The 19,909-nt window shown below is 42.9% G+C and overlaps 1 protein-coding gene across 1 annotated transcript; it reads right to left on the bottom strand.

Annotated features, from left to right (window-relative positions):
- Window positions 1-13,756: 13,756 nt before the first annotated feature.
- On the bottom strand, window positions 13,757-15,224 carry LOC118473440 (kinesin-like protein KIN-10A). Its single transcript, XM_035962820.1, has 5 exons — window positions 14,981-15,224; window positions 14,789-14,896; window positions 14,481-14,591; window positions 14,041-14,396; window positions 13,757-13,940 (listed from the first exon to the last, which is right to left on the bottom strand). The coding sequence occupies exons 1-5, from the start codon at window positions 14,981-14,983 to the stop codon at window positions 13,757-13,759; spliced, it is 762 nt and encodes a 253-aa protein (XP_035818713.1). The 5' UTR covers window positions 14,984-15,224.
- Between the last annotated feature and the right edge of the window lie 4,685 nt (window positions 15,225-19,909).

The raw sequence follows: 19,909 nt of genomic DNA, 5'->3' as shown, positions 1-19,909 counted from the left end.
GCAAAAACAAATCACAAGCGAATAAGAACGGATGACACGGTGATTTGTTTTACCGAGGTTCGGTTCTTGCAAACCTACTCCCCGTTGAGGTGGTCACAAAGACCGGGTCTCTTTCAACCCTTTCCCTCTCTCAAACGGTCACCTAGACCGAGTGAGCTTCTCTTCTCAATCAAACGGGACATTAAGTCCCCACAAGGACCACCACACAATTGGTGTCTCTTGCTTTGATTACAATGATCTTGGGAACAAGAAAGAAGGAATAAGAAAAAGCGATCAAAGCGCAAGAGCTCAAAAGAACACAAAACTCTCTCTCTCTAGTCAATAATTTGTTTGGAGTGATTTCGGACTTGGGAGAGGGTTTGATCTCTTTGTTTGTGTCTTGGAATTAAGTCTAGAGCTCTTGTATGAGGTTTGATGGCTGAAAACTTGGATGCATTGAAGTGTGGTGGTTGGGGTTATTATAGCCCCAACCACCAAAATGGCCGTTGGTGGAGGCTGCTGTCGTATGGCGCACCGGACAGTCTGGTGCGCCAGCCACGTCACCAGGTCATTGGATTTCGACCATTGGAGCTTCTGACAGCGAGGCCACCGGACAGTCCGGTGGTGCACCGGACAGTCAATGTTCACTGTCCGGTGCGCCTTCTGGCGTCTGCTCTGACTTCTGCGCGCGCAGGCGCGCACTGTAGCGTTGCAGACGACCGTTGGTGCGGACGACCGTTGCTCCGCTTGGCACACCGGACAGTCCGGTGCTACACCGGACAGTCCGGTGAATTATAGCGGAGTGGCCTCCCCGAATTCCCGAAGCTGAGCAGTTCAGAGTGATTCTCCCTAGTGCACCGGACACTGTCCGGTGGCGCACCGGACAGTACGGTGCGTCAGACCAGGGCAGCCTTCGGTTGCTTTGCTCCTTTCTTTTTGAACCCTTTCTTTGAACTTTGTATTGGTTTATTGTGAACCTTTGGCACCTGTAGAACTTATAATCTAGAGCAAACTAGTTAGTCCAATTGTTTGTGTTGGGCAATTCAACCACCAAAATCATTTATGAAAAGGTGTAAGCCTTTTTCCCTTTCAAAAGCCTTTTGGCACGCTTCGGCGGCTTCGTCTATCTTAACCTTCGGCCTTCGAAGGCCGAAGCAGGACCAAATGGGGCACATAATAACCTCCTTAACATCCTCCCTCGCCACTAAGTCGTTCTTCACATAAAACCATTCTTCCATCCAATTCCCTGGCCACCTCTTCCGAAATGTTGGCACTGGGTAACTCGCGTTGGGACGGGCGATGAACCCGTAGCAACCAAAGTTTTTGTGATACTGTTCCTTCCCCGTGGCCTTCGTCTCATACATGAGTTCGTGCATGCTGCAGAAGCACTTTACACACGACTCTAACCCCTGACTCTTTACCGCCTAGACAAAAATCCCCATCCTTAATATAGCTTCGGGGGTAATCTGATGGAGGAAGATCTGATAAATTTTTAACACTTCGACCACAAACCTGCTCAATGGAAACCGAAGCCTAGCTTTGAAGAAGCTTCGGTAAATTACAACCTCGTTTTCCTCAGGGGCAGGGACGTTGTTGTCTCCGCCAGCTCTCATAATAAACATGTCCCAAAAGTATCTTCCCCTCATATTTTCAAGATGACTTTGCTTGATGGTCGATTTTCCGAAAATTGCATGACTCGATCTCCAGGGTCGATCCTCGGAGTCTTCGCCTCCACTCTCTGCATCATAACTGTCACTGTCACCAGTGTCTTCAGACAGGCCTTTCAGGATTTCCTTGGTAATCTTCTCTGTATTTGACTTCTCCATTGACTCGATAAACCTAGCTATATAAGGATTAGCAGCCTTCTTCTGCTCAAAGAGCTTCTCCTCTTCAGTGAGCTTCGTCTCAGCAGCAACTTTCTTGCCTTGAGACATCTTTTCTTCGAAAATGATGAAAATGTGTCCTTAAGACCGAAGCTTAGAAAGCCTGAGAAACTAAGCAAGCGTTGGTGAGCAAGAGCTATAAAATTGAGCAAACAAAGCAAATGGCACAAACAGTGTACCAAATCTGGTCAGGGTGAGTTCTTATTTATACGCTCGGCGCGCTCCAAATTGGAGGGTCCCGCCTGTCATTGACTGTTGCTATTCTAGCAAAGGGAAGGTGTTTTTTTGGACCTTCGACTTAAGGCCTTCGTCCATTTCGCAGTCTCAATTTGTTATCCCAAATAAATTAATACTGCGAGGGGCTATTGTTGGGGGCCTTCGTCCTTTGAAGGTCCTCAAAAACATGATTTAACAATGTCTTCCAAGTATGGCTTATGGACAGGTATCTTCGGATTCATGATAAAAGCGTACACAATGAAGAGCGTGATCGAGACGAAGGTTGTTGTTGCTCCAAAGCTGTGCATAAGGGAGCTTCGGCTAAATCGCAGAAAAGGGAACCGACTTAAAAGGGAAAAGGTCATTCAGTCCTCATAGATTTTTCTATAAGCCGATAGTAAATGTAAAGGGCATGCCTGTAATTTCTCATAGGTTGTGTCCTGTGCCTATAAATAGATGAACAGTACCCCCGTACTGTTCACGCTGACTTGTATCTGCTTTTGCATCACACTTGTGCTTTTTTGCCTTCTGACAAGCCGAAGGTATTTTTGTAATTCAATATTGTTCCTACTTTTCCATGATTATATAATGAAGAATAAATAATATAATATAATTATTTGTGTTGTCTCTTATATGTCATATGTTTCTTCTTCTATTTTTACATATATTGCAATGATGAAGGTATGCCCTTCATGACCTTCGTCTGAAGATCATTATATCCTAAGGGAAATAATGCTTTGACGGACGAAGGACATTAACATTTAACATTTTGTGTTGCCTTGTTCTTAACTCATAGCATTTGAGAACAAGTCCCCAACAGACTTCATCGAGGACGTAAACTTCTTTCTCAATGCATTCAAGTGCTCCGGGGATATCTTCGGCCAAAAGACTGGTCTCTTCGGATGCAGCTCCGACTGAATTGAATATACTTTTTAGCCGAGCAGCACATTGGGCTACAAAGTTCAAACATTTATTCTTCAGAGCTTTGAGTGCTTCACTCAGCTTCAGGTTCTTCTCAGCCTTAGCCCTGATTGTCATATTTAAAGCTTCGGTTTCACGGCTGAATCGGCTAGAGTTCTCTTCCAAAAGTATCTGAGTCTTCTTCAACTCTTTGCTTCATTTCTCATTTTGAGCCTGAGCTTCGGCAAGTGATCCTTCGGTTGAATGTAGCAGGTCATCTTTTTCTTTCAAAGAATCTTCAAGTTTTCTGATCTTATCTTCAAAGCCTTTGACGACAATTTCATTCTTTTTATCTTCGTCATCTTGTTGCATTTTCAAGACTTTGCTTAGCAGTAAACTCTGGAAAAATGAACTAAAGTTAGAATACCTAAATCAACATGAAGATACAACGATAACTTATAAAGGAGTCTTACTTTGAAGTTCGAGTAATATAAGCTGCCAATGATGTGCTGACATCTGTAGCAGTTGATATCCTTTTCAAGCTTTGGGAATCCAATGCTCTTAGACGGAGTGCTTATAATTTTAGCTCTGGTGCGGTCGCGGATGCATCCCACAATTTCTTCATCAACCCCACTGAAGAGCATTGATCCAGGCTGGTAACTGTAGGATATGGCAAATTCCTTTAACTCTGATATGTCCTCCTCGGAAAGCTGTTGGCCGCCCAGGTGCCGAAGGTCGAAGTTCAAACTTTTCGAAGAGGTTTCGTCAATTCTTTTCCCTTTATCAGATGGCACTATGGCTACATCTTTCTCCGCAACCACGTCCGATATAAGTCTGTCGATTTCTGACAGGGTGGTTGCGAGATTCTCGGCTTCGGCTGCAGCGGTAGCTTCGACATCGACGGGTATGGTAGCTTTGTCTGCCGAAGCTGAGGATGGGGTATGTTCAATAGCTTCCATTATATTCATCATAAACTGCTTCTTTTGCCCCCCCCCGTTTTCCCCCTCGGCAGTCGAAGCGATTTCCCTTGACTACAAGAGGCTAGTCAGATCCAACCTCAGATGACTTAGCAGTGCAAATGGGAAAGGTTCAGTCATTACCTTCAAAATCTCCGAGACCTCAGCATCAGAAGACAAAGAAGGGCTTATAGTCTACTTCGGCACATCTTGTACCTTTGTCTCCTCAAAGGATATCTTGACAAGCTTCCGTTTCTTGGGAGCCAATTCCTTCTGCTCCGATACAGTTTTCTGCTTTTTCAAAGCCTTATAGTCCTCTTTAACTGACAGGATAGCCTGCCTATTCAGAATGCTGACAATTCTCTTCCTTTTGATTCCTCCAGCCCCTTCATCAAGCCTTTCGTAATCAGGATACTCAAAGTTCAGAGCATCCATCACACGGTTTAGCCTTCGCTTTGGGCGGGTGCCAAAGGCAACGATCATTAATTGATCTTCTTTCTTTGTATAATTTCCAAGAATTTCATTGCACATGGTTTCTATTAATTCTAACCACTCATTGCATGGTTCTTTAAATCTTTTATGAAACTTAAAACGGTAAGGCAGACAGACAAGCTCATACTTTTTCCCTCTTCTTTCTTCTTCGACATTCCCCAACCGCCAAAAGTCGGGAATGCCCGGTTCGCCAGATATTCTTGTACCAAGTCTCTAGTGTTGATATGCTCAGCCACGACCCTGAACTCCACTTCAGCTAGCTGGCAAGGAGACCCCAACTACATATTGCACAGGGGGCGAGTCATGCCGAAGTTTAATCTCAGTGGACTCATCACCATGCTCATAAGTTTTTCCCTTTTCTTCTCGTCTGCTTTCATGTAAAACCATTCGCTCGTCCAACTAGTCGGCCACTTGGTGCGGTAGCCTATCACAGGAGCCTTCGTACCCTTTCGGTATGCGAAGTTGTAGCATCCAAAGTTTTTGTGCAGGCCATCAGCCCTTGCCTTCGTCTGGTAATGAAGCTCATATACCCGACAGAACCCTTCGGCGTTAGCACTCTTTCATTAGCTTCGGAGAGCCTAGATGTAAATGCTAAGCATGACAATGGCGTTCGGGGTTAGCTGATGGAGGTAGATCTCAAACTTCTTTAAAACTTCATCTATCATCTCGTAAAGAGGGAACCGAAGTCCCGCCCTGATGAAGCTCTTGAAAACCACAACTTCATCTTCCTTTGGCTCAAGAATTATTTCCTCTCCAGCAAAGCGAACCAGTTCATCATTTTGCCCGAAATATCCTAGCTTCTTCATTAGGATTAAATCTTTAGCCTTAACTATGGACCTCCCAAATTCAACATGGCTGGGCTTAGTTGGACATAGAATGCTATCGTCATCTTCACTTTCATTATCACTCTCAACTTCAGTCACGGTCTGTTCAGCTTCGACATTAGAGGCACCTTCGGTAATAGCTCCTTCTTGCAGAATCAACCCTAATCGCCTCATCATTTCTGAGATGGGTGCTGTCTCAGTCGTTTTAGTTTCATCTCCCTCGTGGGATACCCTTGCAGTGGATCTTACTTTGGCCATTTTGTTTCAGCCTTCAATGAGCTCCTGCTCAGTATTTTCCACCTACTGAACACCTGGGTCCTCAGTGGCTTGCTCGTCTACTCGCAACAATACAAACAAACATGGTACAATAGAAATTAACATGACACCAAACATGAGATCTGTCACACCCGAGTTTTAGGGGCACCAAGACTCGGGCGTGAAATAATCACCAAGTGTGCTAGGATCAAGTCTCACACATATGATGACTCATGGTACAGAAACGAATGTCACATCTTTACTATATAATAGGAGTTCTGTGCAAAATAAATAAATAATTACATGATATAAAGACAACGATCTAGCAACCCAAAGTTGACTGGGAGATGATGGCCTAGACCTCTCACGATCTCATCGCAGCATCCTTTATGCGCCTCATCCCGTGGTACCTGTTCTTGAACTGGGGGATGTGAGTACAACAAGGGTGAGCTCACATACGTTCATCGCTCAACAAGTTGTGGGGAATAAATAGTTCGCAAGGATGTAGATATCGACTCATGTGTTGCAAATATTGCTATGATTGCTGACTTGAATGCTAGAATTGAAAAATAAGTGTTCAAGTTATAAATGCTAATGATGAACTAGTGAAAATAAAATTTGCTAGGGTATACAATTGGTAGGCATCCCTCCATTAAGGATGGTCTTAGTTTCCATAAGGGAGCCAAAGCCAAGAAGAGACATGAGGCCCAAATTCATTAAGGAGAAGGGGAAAGCGCCTATGGCTAGTAGTGTTTATTCTTGTAAGAACCATGCTTACATTTATGTTAAGAATTTTCACCATGCTAATCACAATGTTCACGATGCTTGTGTTGATCATATTGTTTATCCTATGTGTCATGATGTTGTTTATGCTTCTCATGCAATGAGTGTGTCTTCTAGTAGTGCATCCTTTGTTCATGGTAAGAGTAGAACTAGGCACAATGATTTTCATGCTATAATTATTCATGTGCCTAATGTTAGGAATGCATCTCATGGTCATTCTATTTCATATTCCACTTATGATGCTTCCTACGTGCTTTATTGTAAATCTGGTAAAGTAGTTGCTTCTCAAGTGCGACTCAGGCACAAGAATGGCAAGACCTGCATTTGGGTGCCAAAATCATATGTGACTAACCTGACAGGACACAACTCTAGCTGGGTACCTAAACCCCAAGCCTAAATTCATTTTGCAGTTTTATGCATTCGGAGACTCAAGATGGATATTGATAGCGGATGCACAAACCACATGATGGGGGAGAAGCAGATGTTTTCCTCCTACGTTAAGACCAAAGGTTCCCAAGACAAAATAATATTTAGAGATGAGAATCAAGGCAAGGTAAAGGGGTTGGGTAAGATTGCCATAATTACCAAGCAAACTATTTCCAATGTTTTTCTGGTAGAATCACTTGGCTATAACCTACTTTCTGTTAGTCAGCTTTGCTCCATGGATTACAATTGCTTATTTCACTAATGTAGATGTAACTGTCTTTAGAAGAAGTAATGGTTCAATAGCTTTTAAAGGTGTACTAGATGGCCTTCTTTATTTAGTAGACTTTTCAAAAGATAATTGTGATCTAGATGCATGTTTAATTGCTCAACAAGGGTCGGTTGTGGCATCACCGTCTAGCACATGTTTAAATGAAGAAACTTCATAAGATTCTAAAGGGAGAACACGTGTTAGGACTAACTGATGTCTGTTTAGAGAAAGATAGACCTTGTGCAATTTGTCAAGCAGGGAAGCAGGTTGGAACAAGTCATACGAGCAAGAACATCATGATGACATCAAGACCGTTAGAGTTGCTTCATATGGACCTATTTGGCTCCGTTGCTTATCTTAGCTTCAGCAGAGGTAAGTATGGTCTTATTATTATAGATGACTTTACTCGCATCACTTGGGTATTCTTTTTGCAGGATAAATAAGAAACCCAAGGGACCCTTAAGCGATTCTTAAGGCGAGCTCAAAATGAGTTCAACTAGAGAATAAAAAAGATAATGAGCGACAATGGTACTGAGTTCAAGAACCTACAAGTGGAAGAGTACATTGAGGAGGAAGCAATCAAACATGAGTTCTTCGCCCCTACACACCACAACAAAATGGAGTGGTGGAAAGGAAGAACATGACGCTCATCGACATGGCGAGGACAATGCTTGGTGAATACAAGACGTCAGATCGGTTTTAGGTGGAAGTTGTGAAAACACAGCTTGCCATGCCATAAAATGCCTATATCTTCACTTCCTCCTCAAGAAGACTGCGTACAAACTCCTAACAGGTAACAAACCCAATGTTTCATACTTTCATGTATTTGGGAGCAAATGTTATATTTTGGTGAAGAAAGGTAGGAATTTCAAAATTGCTTCCAAAGCTTTAGAAGGGTTTTTACTAGGTTATGATTCAAATAGAAGAGCATACAGGGTCTTTAACAAATCCTGTAGACTTGTTGAAGTCACTAGTGATGTTGTATTTGATGAATCTAATGGCTCCCTAAGAGAGTAAGTTGATCTTAATGATATAGATGAGGAGGATGTTTCGACGACCGCACTAAGGAACATGGCGATTGGAGATGTGCGACCATAGGAACCACAAGAGCAAGATCAACCTTCATCCTCAACCATGGTGCAACCCCTACACAAGATGAGGAACATGTACCTCAAGATGATGGCATTAATCAAGGGGAGCATAGGTAGAAGAAGACAAGGAGGATTAAGATCAAGGTCCACAGGTGCCTCAACCCTGAGTCTGCACCACCATCCAAAGAAATCATCTGGTGGACATGATTCTTGGTGACATCAACAAGGGAGTAACCACTAGATCTCATGTTGCTAATTTTTGTGAGCATTACTCTTTTGTTATGCCCAAGTCATAGGTTTATACTTTGAGGAGACTTTTGCTCCTGTAGCTAGGTTAGAGTCAATACACATTTTATTGGCCTAGGTTGCTCACCATTTATTTAAGCTTTTCCAAATGGATATGAAGAGTGCCTTCCTCAATGGACCGATCAAGGAGGAAGTCTACGTGGAGCATCCGCCTGGCTTCGAGGATGACAGGTATCCCGGCCATATGAATAAGCTCTCTAAGGTGGTCATGGGCTTAACCAAGCACCAAGAGCATGATATGAATGCCTTAGAGACTTTCTAATTTCTAATTCATTCAAGGTTAGGAAAGCTGATCCCACTCTCTTTACTAAGAATTGTGATGGTGATTGTTTGCATGTCAAATTTATGTCGATAACATAATATTTGGTTCTACCAATCAAAAGCCTTGTGAGGAGTTTAGCAGGCTTATGGTGCAGAATTCAAGATGTCTATGATGGGAAAACTGAACTACTTCCTAGGATTTCAAGTCAAATAGCTCAAGGAAGACACTTTCATATCACAAACGAAGTACACGCAAGACATCCTCAAGAAGATTGGGATGAAGGATGTGAAATCCATCAAGACACTAATGGGGACAAATGGGCATTTGGACTTCGACACTGGAGGTAAGTCCATAGATCAAAAGATATATTGGTCTATAGTAGGATCATTGCTTTATTTATGTGCAAGTAGACTGGATATTATGCTTTTCATTTGTATGCGTGCTAGATTTCATACCGACCCCAAGGAATGTCACCTTGTGGATATGAAGCGAATTATTAGATATTGGGTTCATACATCTCAACTTTGACCTAATTGGGTACTCAGATTCTGATTATGCCGCGTGCAAGGTAGATAGAAAGAGCACACCAAGGACATGTCAGTTTTTAGGGAGGTCCCTGGTGTCCTGGAGATCTAAGAAACAAAAAATTCGTTGTCCTATCCACCACCAAGGTCGAGTATATTGATGTAGGCCATTTTTGTGCGCAATTGCTTTGGATGAGACAAATTCTAAGGGACTTTGGCTACAATCTAAGCAAAGTCTCATTCCTATGTGATAATGAGAGTGCAATCCGTTTAGTGGATAATCCTATTGAACACAGCCACACTAAGCACATAGACATTCGACATCACTTCCTGAGAGACCACCAACAAAGGCAAGATATCGAAATAGCCCATGTTAGCACCGATCACCAGCTATCTGATATCTTCACCAAGCCTTTAGATGAGAGTAGGTTTTATGAGTTGCATAGTAAGCTAAATGTCTTAGATTCGTGGAACTTAGATTGATTTATAGCATACATCCTTTATATGCCTTTGATCATGGTATTTATGCTTTGTTTCATATTATTGCTTATTTTGGTGCTCAAGTTGTAGAATGCCATCCCCAGACCTCACAAATTCAAGTGTAATGATGCACATGTTTAGGGGGAGGATATACTACAACTTGACCCTTTGAGACTAATGATTTGTTTGAGTTGAGTATATGTAGTCTCAAAGGAGGATTGAAAGAGAAATGGTGAATTTGGACAAAGGAAGAAGCTTCCACTACATAAACGATATCAATGTCATTTGGTTCAAATTCTCTTGGTTTCTCATTGTTTTCTATGTTCATTCACAATATTTGGTGAGGCAATGGGGTTAGGCCACTTAGTTTCTTCGTTTTTTTCTTAACGCCAAAGGGGGCGGGAAATTAAAGGTCAAAGCAACTCGATTGAACACCACTTGAGTTTTTAAAAAAGAATTTGAGGTTTAAACTTGTCTTTTTTATCACAACCCTCTTGATAGCAAAGAGGAGCCCTTTTATTGCAAAACCTGTTCTCTTATGAGGGAGAAGTTATCTTGTGAGGAAAAGGGGAAGTTTTTGGTATTTGATCAAACCAAGTGTTTAAAATTGATTTATTTTTTTGCAAAACCAAGTGTTTTTTACTTAGAAGTTAGAAAATGGTTTTGATTGCAAAATCCAAAACAAGTGATGGCTATGTGATCCAAATATACCAAATACTTCGACCAATTCATTTGTTTGAGTTTGCAATTCAATTTGCCACTTTTGACTCATATTAGTTTAAGTTAGCCATATTTGAGTTGCTTTAGGTGTATTGGCATAAATCACCAAAAAGGGTGAGGTTGGAAGGGAAATGTGCTAGATAGCCATTTCTACCTGTTTTGGTGATTAAATGTCCAACACACCACCATGGACTAACTACTTTGATATGAGTATGAGCACATGTTGGCTTGAAGGCAAATTGAAGGAGCAAAGTCCAAATAAGTTAAACTAGGAGGCCAAAAGTACAACTTTAGGTAAAACAAGATAAACATGAGGTTTTAGTGTTTGAATAAGTTGATTAGGCCTATTACAATGTTTCTAGCACTTGCATTTGGTCTCTAACTCCTTTTGTAGCAAAATGTGCATTTTGGACTTCGTTTGAGCCAATTCAGGAACTCTATTGAAGGTCTGTGAAAGAGGTGAGTTTCCCACACTTAGTCAATTGAATTAGGTACTAATTATGTTTGTCTAAGTCATAGGGAAGCTCCCAAGGGCAATGACAAAGAGTTGGAAAAGTTTGGCTCAAAAGAGCCAAAACTGGGTAGTTCTAGGCCTCACCAGACCGGTCTAGTGGTGCACTGGACTGAGACCACAGGGGCTCGGGACTTGGTATTTTGTTGGCCTAGTGCACTGGATCGTGCCGGTGTGCACCGGACCACCCATACGGATGAATACTGAAGTCTCGGGAATTTAATTTTATAATTCACCGGACTGTCACTGTTTATGGTTCGGTGGCACACCGGACCGCCTCCAATGGCTACTCTTCGGCGCACGCGGGCAAGCCAACCACTAGCTGACGTGAAACTAAGCCCGGAGGTGCCCTGGGTCGGTCCAGTGCCCATCAGCAAAGGAAACTACCGGTCAGAATCCCGGACTCGAGGCACGTGGACTCGGTCCGGTGGCACACCGGACTGGTCTGGTGCCCCCACAGGAAGTTGAATTTTCAGCATGCTTTTGCAAGGAAGGAGCAATGGCTATAGGGTATTTTGGGGCTATAAAGCACCCCCATGGTGACCTCCTTCAGCACCCAAGCACTCCAAGAGCAACACATAACTCCAACACTCTGCCACGACGTTGTCCAATGATTCTAGTGAGATCAGAGCGTTGTTTTGAGTCATTTCTTGTATTACTTGTGTTTGCACACTCGTGATCTTTCTAGCGTTATGTTGCTGTGTTTTACTCTTGTGTGTCTCCCCTCTCTTGCTTCGAGTTGTAAGTCTGATCTTGTGTACGGCTGCAAGAGACTCTAATTTGTGGAGATTTCTTGCGAACGAGGATATAAGTGATAATGAAGACTGTGACACTCAAGTTCGATCTTTGGAACACTTAAGAGGGGTTGCGTGCAACCCTTGATCGTTGAGACACCACAACGTGGAGTAGGCAAACATTTTAGGCTTGACCGAACCATGGAAAATCATCGTGTCTTATGTGCTTATTTGATTGTGATTTTTCTCCCTCTTCCTAAGTCTCTGAAATTCACATGCAATATTGCTCTTAATCTGTTTTATATATTGAAAGTGCAATCAAGTGAAGAGGACTTGCTTTCTTCCTCCCTCTACTTAAACCTGGCTTAGTTTCACTAACTCTCATTTCTAACCAAGTTTTGTGTTTTTAGTGTTATTTTTGCAGGATAACATATTCACCCCTCTAGGTGCTCTCACTTCCGTCTCGAAGCAGATTTGGTTTTTGCACTTATTGCATTTTCCTCTTCTCCTCAACCCCTCCACGTTGGATTTTGAGACAATCTTTGTTCTTGATGTTTGTGGGAATTGTTTGGGGTTACATGTTTGAGGACTACCCTGAGATCACTACAAGGCTTTGGTTCGAGCATATCTTCTTTGTGTGCAGCCTTGTAGCAGTTTTGTTCGAAATTGCAAAACCCCAAAAACCCCATTTGAAATCGAGTTTTTGAAATAGGTTTTGGTTCCACTGATCTTTTCATGCTCATACTTCATGAATCACTTCTTCCTCTGCGTTTGCTGTCTGCAAAATTTGGGGTTATTTTGACCATTTTTTGGTTGTGTGGCGCTGCTGCTCTGACGTGTGGCAATGCCGAACCTCCATGCGACACTGCCTCTTGGTTCTGCAGGTGCTTTTCTGGACTGTTTGGTGCAGCCAATCGACACTGCATTGGGTTGTTCCTGCTGAAGTGTGTTTGGTGTTCCAAGGGTCTAGATTGAATTCTAGAATCAAGTATGGTGTGCTCAAGTTTGAGAATAATTGAGACTCACATTCATCCCCTCTGATTGCCTTTTCCGGTCCTTCAAAATTAGAGAAGCAAACAACATCTAAGAAAGACAATTCTAATGTTTACATGTTTGACCATTTTACATGCAACTACATAACCAACGTAAGCAAATATCTAATTCTTCTCTAGATAATACTCCTTTCGTTTAAATTGTAAGACATTTTAGTTTAGTTTTTCTATATATTTGATTTTGTTATGTATATAGATATAATGTATATTTAATCATATAACAAAAGTTATCTCTACTACTTCTTATGTCTTTAGTGTAGGCGTCCACGTACCAGTTTTGACGCACGATTCTGGCATCGCGCGATTCCTCCTCCATCCCGCGTAGGCCGGCGAGATCCACGGACGGATGCCCCCGCCCGCGATTCCCCTCCCCGCGCCCGCAGCCGCCGCTGCCGTCCTCGCGCCCGTAGCCGAGGACAGCCGCCGCACCCGTTCTTCCCTGCATTCAAGTCGTCGCCCCACTGCAGCCGCATCCAAGGCGTCCTCCATTCCATCCATGGCTCCATCCAGGGCATCCCTGCCCTCACCGATTCTTCCCTTCAGCCGCGCCCACAACTCCCCTTTCCATGTCCTCGCGTCTTCCATTACAGCCGCATCCAAGGCGTCACCCCCTTCCATCCATGGCAGCCCGCGCAAGATTCTTCCCTGCAGCCGCGCCCACAAATCACGCGAATTCCCCTTCCATGGCGTCGCCCCTTCCATCCATGGCAGTCGCGCACCCTCTGCGCCCTTCCATCCATGGACGCGGCTCCCTACGCGCCGCGATTCTTCCCATACGCTCCCTCCGTGCTGTTTGCGGCTGCCAATCCTCTCCCTCCGCGCCGCGATTCTTCCCATCCTCTCGCGGCTGCCTTCCCCCATTAGTGTAGGCGTCCACTCTCCCTCCCTCCGCACACCACATCTGCGCACTCCGCGTCCACAACCGTCGTCGGTGCTCTCTCTAAGTGTGGCACCACTGCGTGCTCCAGGCACATCATCGGTGTGTCGCTGCCGGTGACGAAGAAGGAGCCCCGCTCCCACCGGCCGGTGTGCCGCCACTCCGCATCCGTGCCCAGCGCTGGTGTTCCACGGTAACCGCTCCTCTACTCATCTTCCTATCTCTCTCCAGACACCACATCGGTGGAATTCTGCTGATCAGGGGCCCGGGGCGAATGGGCGATGGGTTTGCCGGATTCGACCCCACGGAGAGCAACCTCGACTGTGTGGGACTTGGGAGCCAAGCAGACCACCGACAGAAGAAACCCGAAGGTGATGTGCGCTGCTGCACGCGCGGCGGGCCTGTCCCCAAGTTGACGACGCTGTGCCTCGTGTGGGACACTGACGCATCGCCCTGTGGCTTATCCGGTGGCGCAGTGCCGCGTCTCGCTCTCCCACAGACCACGACCACGAGACGGATAGGTTGATTAGCTCTCGCATTAACCTTCCTTGTCTGCCTGAACGCTCGAAACGCGCCATGCGACGGTGTGTGCGGGCGATCTGCTCCGACTCGCTTGTTAGAACGCTACTCCAAAGAGTTCCAACAATCGCTTTAGATGTTACTTTCAGCCAGTTCTCCTCTACAGATGACTCCTCGGAGCTCATTTTGTCCCTAGGTGTTGCGGCATGAGCAACACGGACAATACACTTTGCCTTAGCACCATATTCCAAAGTAGAAACTGTCTTGTGCAGTTCCTTTGCGTCAGGACTAGCACACAGAATCATCAGGATTTTTGATTTGTCATCCTCGAATGAATCCTGAAATGCAATGAAGGAAATATTTAGATCATCATTAGGGAGGAGAGGCTGTATCAATAAATGTACTTTTTTGTAGTAGTGTACCTGTAGTAGCATTGTGAGTTTGCTGTCCCTGAATGGAACATGGGAATCACCATTAGCAATAGACTCAACCACTCGCTTCAAAGCAGTGTTCCCTTGATTGATTTTTGCTGTCTGTGAAAAAAGTAGCAACACTATTGATCGCACATGTGGCTTTTGACAGTGGTACAAATTCATGTGGCAAGATCAGTGTCAAACTGACTGTCTATTAAACACACAGAGCAACTTCTTAAAAGAATTGTTCAGAGTGCAATTGGAAGTTTGGAAAACATAGATGCTACAAACATACATGAATCGGTTGCATAACACACCTGCATTTTGGCTTCAAATCCTGTTTGTCCTGCAGCTTCTATGTTTTCAGATCCAGCCATGTCCACAAGCATTAATCTTCCTCCCACAGATGGGACATCCAGGATAATCTATAGATGCAAAGTATACCTCGTAAAAATCTTGGTTTTAAAAAAATGAACGTTCAAAGTGATGGTTGGTTGAATGCAACAAACCATGCAATGGCTCCGTGAACTTCTCTCATTGCAAAGTGTGCTCTTCACAGTTCTTCATTTTTCCACCTTAAACACTTCTCTTGATATCCTCCCAGCTTCATTTCCAGACAATTCTCTTGATATCTTCCCCAATGTGAGAACAAAGGGGGACATCGGCCCTGAAAACCACACAGACAATTGACTTCTTTTTTTTATTCATCATTTTTTGCTCTTAAGGCTTGTTCTACAAGTGTTTATTATACTATATTATACTCATTCAGATCTGAACTTTTGCAGTTGCGAAGGGAATCTCAAATAACAAAATTTGTCGATTTTAAGTTTCTTCATCAACCAGGTATTTTCTTAACAATTTCATTTGAAACTCAGTTATGCCTGACTACATTTATCATAGAGTGTTTACTGAAATTGGGTATGGGGGTTTCATTGTAGTAGTTTGTTGTTTTGGCTAGCGAGGGGTGCGAAGAAGGAAGGGATTTGCGCTTGGTTGACCCGGACCGGATGGCAGGACACCGTCGGGGGTTCGCTACAACGCAGCGACGGCTTCCGCAGCTTCTCAAGCCAAGGTAAGCTTTCAAGCGAATTTGTTGTTGCAACTGTTCTTTAGTAGCCTGTGATATGTTAGTGAATTTGTCGCTCAAACATAAAATGAACTAACTTCTTTTCAATGCTTCCCCTAATATAACTTTTATATATGACATATGTTAAGTAATACAATGAGCTTGTGTGTTGTGGGGTTTTTTATTGGGGTATAAAGTTTATATATGCATTCTTCCGGTATATATCGGTTGATGCTAATTTTTAGATAAAATTGTGCGTGGGGAGGCATTAGACATTCTCTCTGTAGAGTCGAAGGCCTTATTTTGCTGCTCGTCTCCAAATAAAATCTCGGCAGAAGTAGTTCAGTTTTTGTTGTGTCTCATTCCTTTTGCATGAGAAGGAGTTCGGCTTCACAGGAAACTGCTACAAGATGCCCAACACATGAGTGGCAAAGTTCATCAATACTAATCAAGCCTATAAGACAGCTCAACAGATTCCAGTAATAAATCCACAATTTCATGTTTAGTGTAAGCAGCATCACCGCCATAAGAAGTACTTTAAGAGCACATTTCCTGTTTTTCATTAACTTTTACATTTGTCTTGGCTATGTTAGAGGGGGAAATACATCCATTGCATACCAACCTTTTTTCTATGGTGCACATGCCTTCGAGGAAAAACACACAGAGGGCTTGTAGGTCCTGCAATGACCTTGTTAGTGATCAATTCCCCTTTGGCCTCCCTAGAACTTGATCCTGGGCAAAAATCAGCACCTGTTACACCTTTCAGTTTATCAGTAGTGCGAGTCCATAATATGTATCCTGGTTTTCCCACTTTAATAGTAGGAAAACCTGGTCCTATGTCTATAAAGTTTGCACTCTGATGACCTGCATCTTGCTGACCAACCTCTCCATCTTTAACTTGGAAGGTAGGGTTCCTTCCTCCAGTCACACTTCAACTTATCGGTGGAAAATGCTTCTGTTCTGATCCAAGCCATGTTTTCCAGCCCTCTTATCACTGTCATCAGATATCCTTGTGCTGTCAGGTTTCTGTAGTTAAAATTTTGCCCTGTAGTCTTTAGACAGTTCCAGGATCTGTGCTGCTGACACCATGGTCTGTGCTGCTTCAATATATAAAGAACAACAGACAAAATCAAGAAACCATCGTAACTAAAATACATCTGATTTGTTAACTTAACAATTCTCAAACTAATTGTTTCCGAGTCAGATCCTTGCATACACTTGGTAAACATAATTTCAAATGCTTGAGACGTATTTAGTGAGCCTAAATGAGATTGTGCATTCTTCAGAATATGCCAGTAGGAAAAACAATGTTGCGTATTAGGGAAAATTTGTTTGACTGCCTGCATAATAGCTTCATCCTGATCAGTGAATATTGATTTTGGCGATCGCCCTCCCATTGACTCCAAGAATGATTTAAATACCCATGCATAGGAAGTTACAGTCTCATCTAACAAGAACGCGCAGCCAAAAACAACATTCTACCAATGGTGGTCAACACCAACAAATGGCGCACATATCAAGTTATATTTGATTAGGAAGTTACAGACTCCTTAAAGCGAGCACTACTGATGGATCTCCGGCTGCTTCTGTGAAACAGAAAAAAGAACCGGTGTGTAGCTATTAGCAATATATTCTCATTTATGTCATGGTATTTTAGGGAACTTTATTTTTCCAATCTTATGAACCAAAACTGATCATGACAATAGTGTTTCGAGTTTTAATGCTTCTCAAAGTATCTGTGTCCAAACTAAAGTTTTGGAAATCCAATCCCAAATCAGAACTAAAAAAATCCATATATATATATAAAAACACTCATATATTATTAGTTTCTCCAAAGTATTCTTTGATCATTATTAAAAATAATTTATTACCAGAAGACATGTGTTCCATTTAAATTTAAATTTAAATTTATGTTAAAGGCTACAAGGTTTTGATGGAACCGGTCGTATTGAACCGTGAAAAAGCCGTAGCGGACCGCCTAAAACGGATGCCAATGTAAGTTATTATATAAATATATTTACACAAATTTGTCTATCAAAGTTATGACCGTTATTAAGTCGTATATTTAATATAGCTTCAGGTTGTTTGACGACTACCGTGATGAAGATTTTTATTATGGGCTACCGCGGAAATACAGTATTGTCGCTCGGGTAGAAGTTAAATTCCCGATTGAACCACGTTTTCGTGACAGACAACATTTCGTTTTATCTGACATCAATGTAAGCCAACAATTCTTTAAGTTTCATTTTTAAGGTTACACGATCTTCATACCATCGACTCTTCTCCTACTGAAATACATTTAGGGAGCCAAGATCGAGGTCATAACATATTTGTATCAGACAGTCAAACATTTCGACAATTTGCTCCATGAAAAGCATGTTTACAAGATGCATAATGTAAAGTTTGGTCTTCATCCGGGTGAATTTAATTTTCGACATCTAAATAGTCCCATGGAATTGTATCTCAACCAACAAACTATCGTGGAGCCATACATTGTTCCAATTCAAGTGGCGCCATTCCCAAAACAAATATTCTTGAACCTTGCTGATATTGTCGAATTGCCAAACAGGACTTTAGTCGGTAAGAATATATCGATCTCTTAATATTATTAAAATATCGTTTACACAAAATTCAGTATTAATCCATTTATAAATTGTTATTTTTATAGACATTATGGCTATTGTAGTCCACTTGGATACAATTCATCGCACAATGTGGGGCCCTTTCAGAAAGATTGTTATAATGGATGCTAGGTATATTTCAGTAATTGTATTTATATATTCAAATCTAAATATTACTAACCTATTCTTAACAAAATCAATGTTGTAGGGGGTCTTTGCATATCATTAAAGTTTGGGGTGACCTACTAAACAAAAATGCACTCCGCAGGACGTTGGCTAAGGAGGATTATGGCATAATAATTGAGACTATGTTTAGGCGGTTCAGAAGACAAGGTACAACATGTATTTACGCCTTGCAAACACATCTCTCACTAAGTTTTGCTTTATAACGATCCATGCTTAGTTTTTATACTAGGTGAGTGCCCGTGCGTTGCAACGGGAACATATAATACCACGATAACTTATATACAAAATGTGTATTATAATGTTATAAGAAAAAGTTTCATAATCCATTTATGATCCTAGCCATACATAAATTTGTTATTTTAATCTAGTTATTTCACCACTACATTGCAATCATCAGTACTATGCAGACTTCAATATATGTCAAGATTTGCATGGTCTCGTCGTTGGAGAGCACGTCCCACACCTGCCAGAAGAAGTTCCCTCGTACATTGTCAGTCATCAGGCACACACCAACATACGCGCTTGCTTAAACAAAAAGACAAATGTGTGTGTTTATGAAGAGAATTAAAGGCAGACCAGCACAAAAACTACCCCAACTACGACAAGGATGACTAACTGGTCATTGTTGTCGGTCATCATCTGCGTCACCTCCGGCGCCGAGATGACGCCACAGTCCTTGATATAGTAGTCGTCGAACGCGCGCGACATAGCGAGTACAGACAGCTCTTGGCTAGGCTGCCAGACGAAGTGCACCCGGACTCATCAGCGAGGTAGTACACCTGGTCGTTGCACCACTGGATGCGCTACCCCTCTGCATACATCATGTTCGAGAACGCTCACACAACGTCAGCAACGGACGTCGTCCTAGCGCATAAGAATTTATGGCCGGTCAGTAGCGACTTACGTGGCAGATTGGGCTTCAGGTGGACGATGAGTTGGACGGCGTGATGGCACCGTTGTCGGATGCGGTGTCCAGAACAACCCGGGAGTCGGCGGCGTTGGCGCCGACCATGAGGTCCCCCTACTTGATGATGGACAGCACGGTGCAGCCGCTTTGGACTGTGTCCAAGCGACAGCGGCGCCGGAGCTTGTCGTCTATAGTGGCGCATGCAGCCACGTAGAACTGCTTCCAGATGTCGAACTGGCAGTCGCCAAGCTTCTTCTCGTCGTCGATGAGCGACGCCATTGCGAGCGCCTTCTATTAGTGGTGTTTGTTCAAGGTTTCCGAGTAACAAACATGGATTCATCCTTGGTGTTGGTTTATGAAAATGACTCACAAGTTAAATCCATAGAAAAAATATTATGCAGAATAAATGCCACGCATGCAAAAAAAGAATTTAATTTGAAAACATTATAATACCATGAAAACAAACAATATATATGTGTACCTATTCTTTTTTTATAACCATTGGACGATTGGAGACATGGCTCAATGACCCTTGGGCATCTGAAGCCAGAAAACGTCATCGCCTAAAGCCCAGACTGACCCTAGACTTCGATCCAAAGTTCAAGGCTGGAAATCATAGTTCGCAATTCAGCTATGGTGCAGCACCCAGAAAGCCATG

This window comes from Zea mays, chromosome 9 (assembly GCF_902167145.1).
Source record: "Zea mays cultivar B73 chromosome 9, Zm-B73-REFERENCE-NAM-5.0, whole genome shotgun sequence".
Classification (NCBI taxonomy): domain Eukaryota; kingdom Viridiplantae; phylum Streptophyta; class Magnoliopsida; order Poales; family Poaceae; genus Zea; species Zea mays.
Note: the sequence above shows the minus strand (reverse complement) of the source record. Positions and strands in the feature narration are given on the sequence as shown.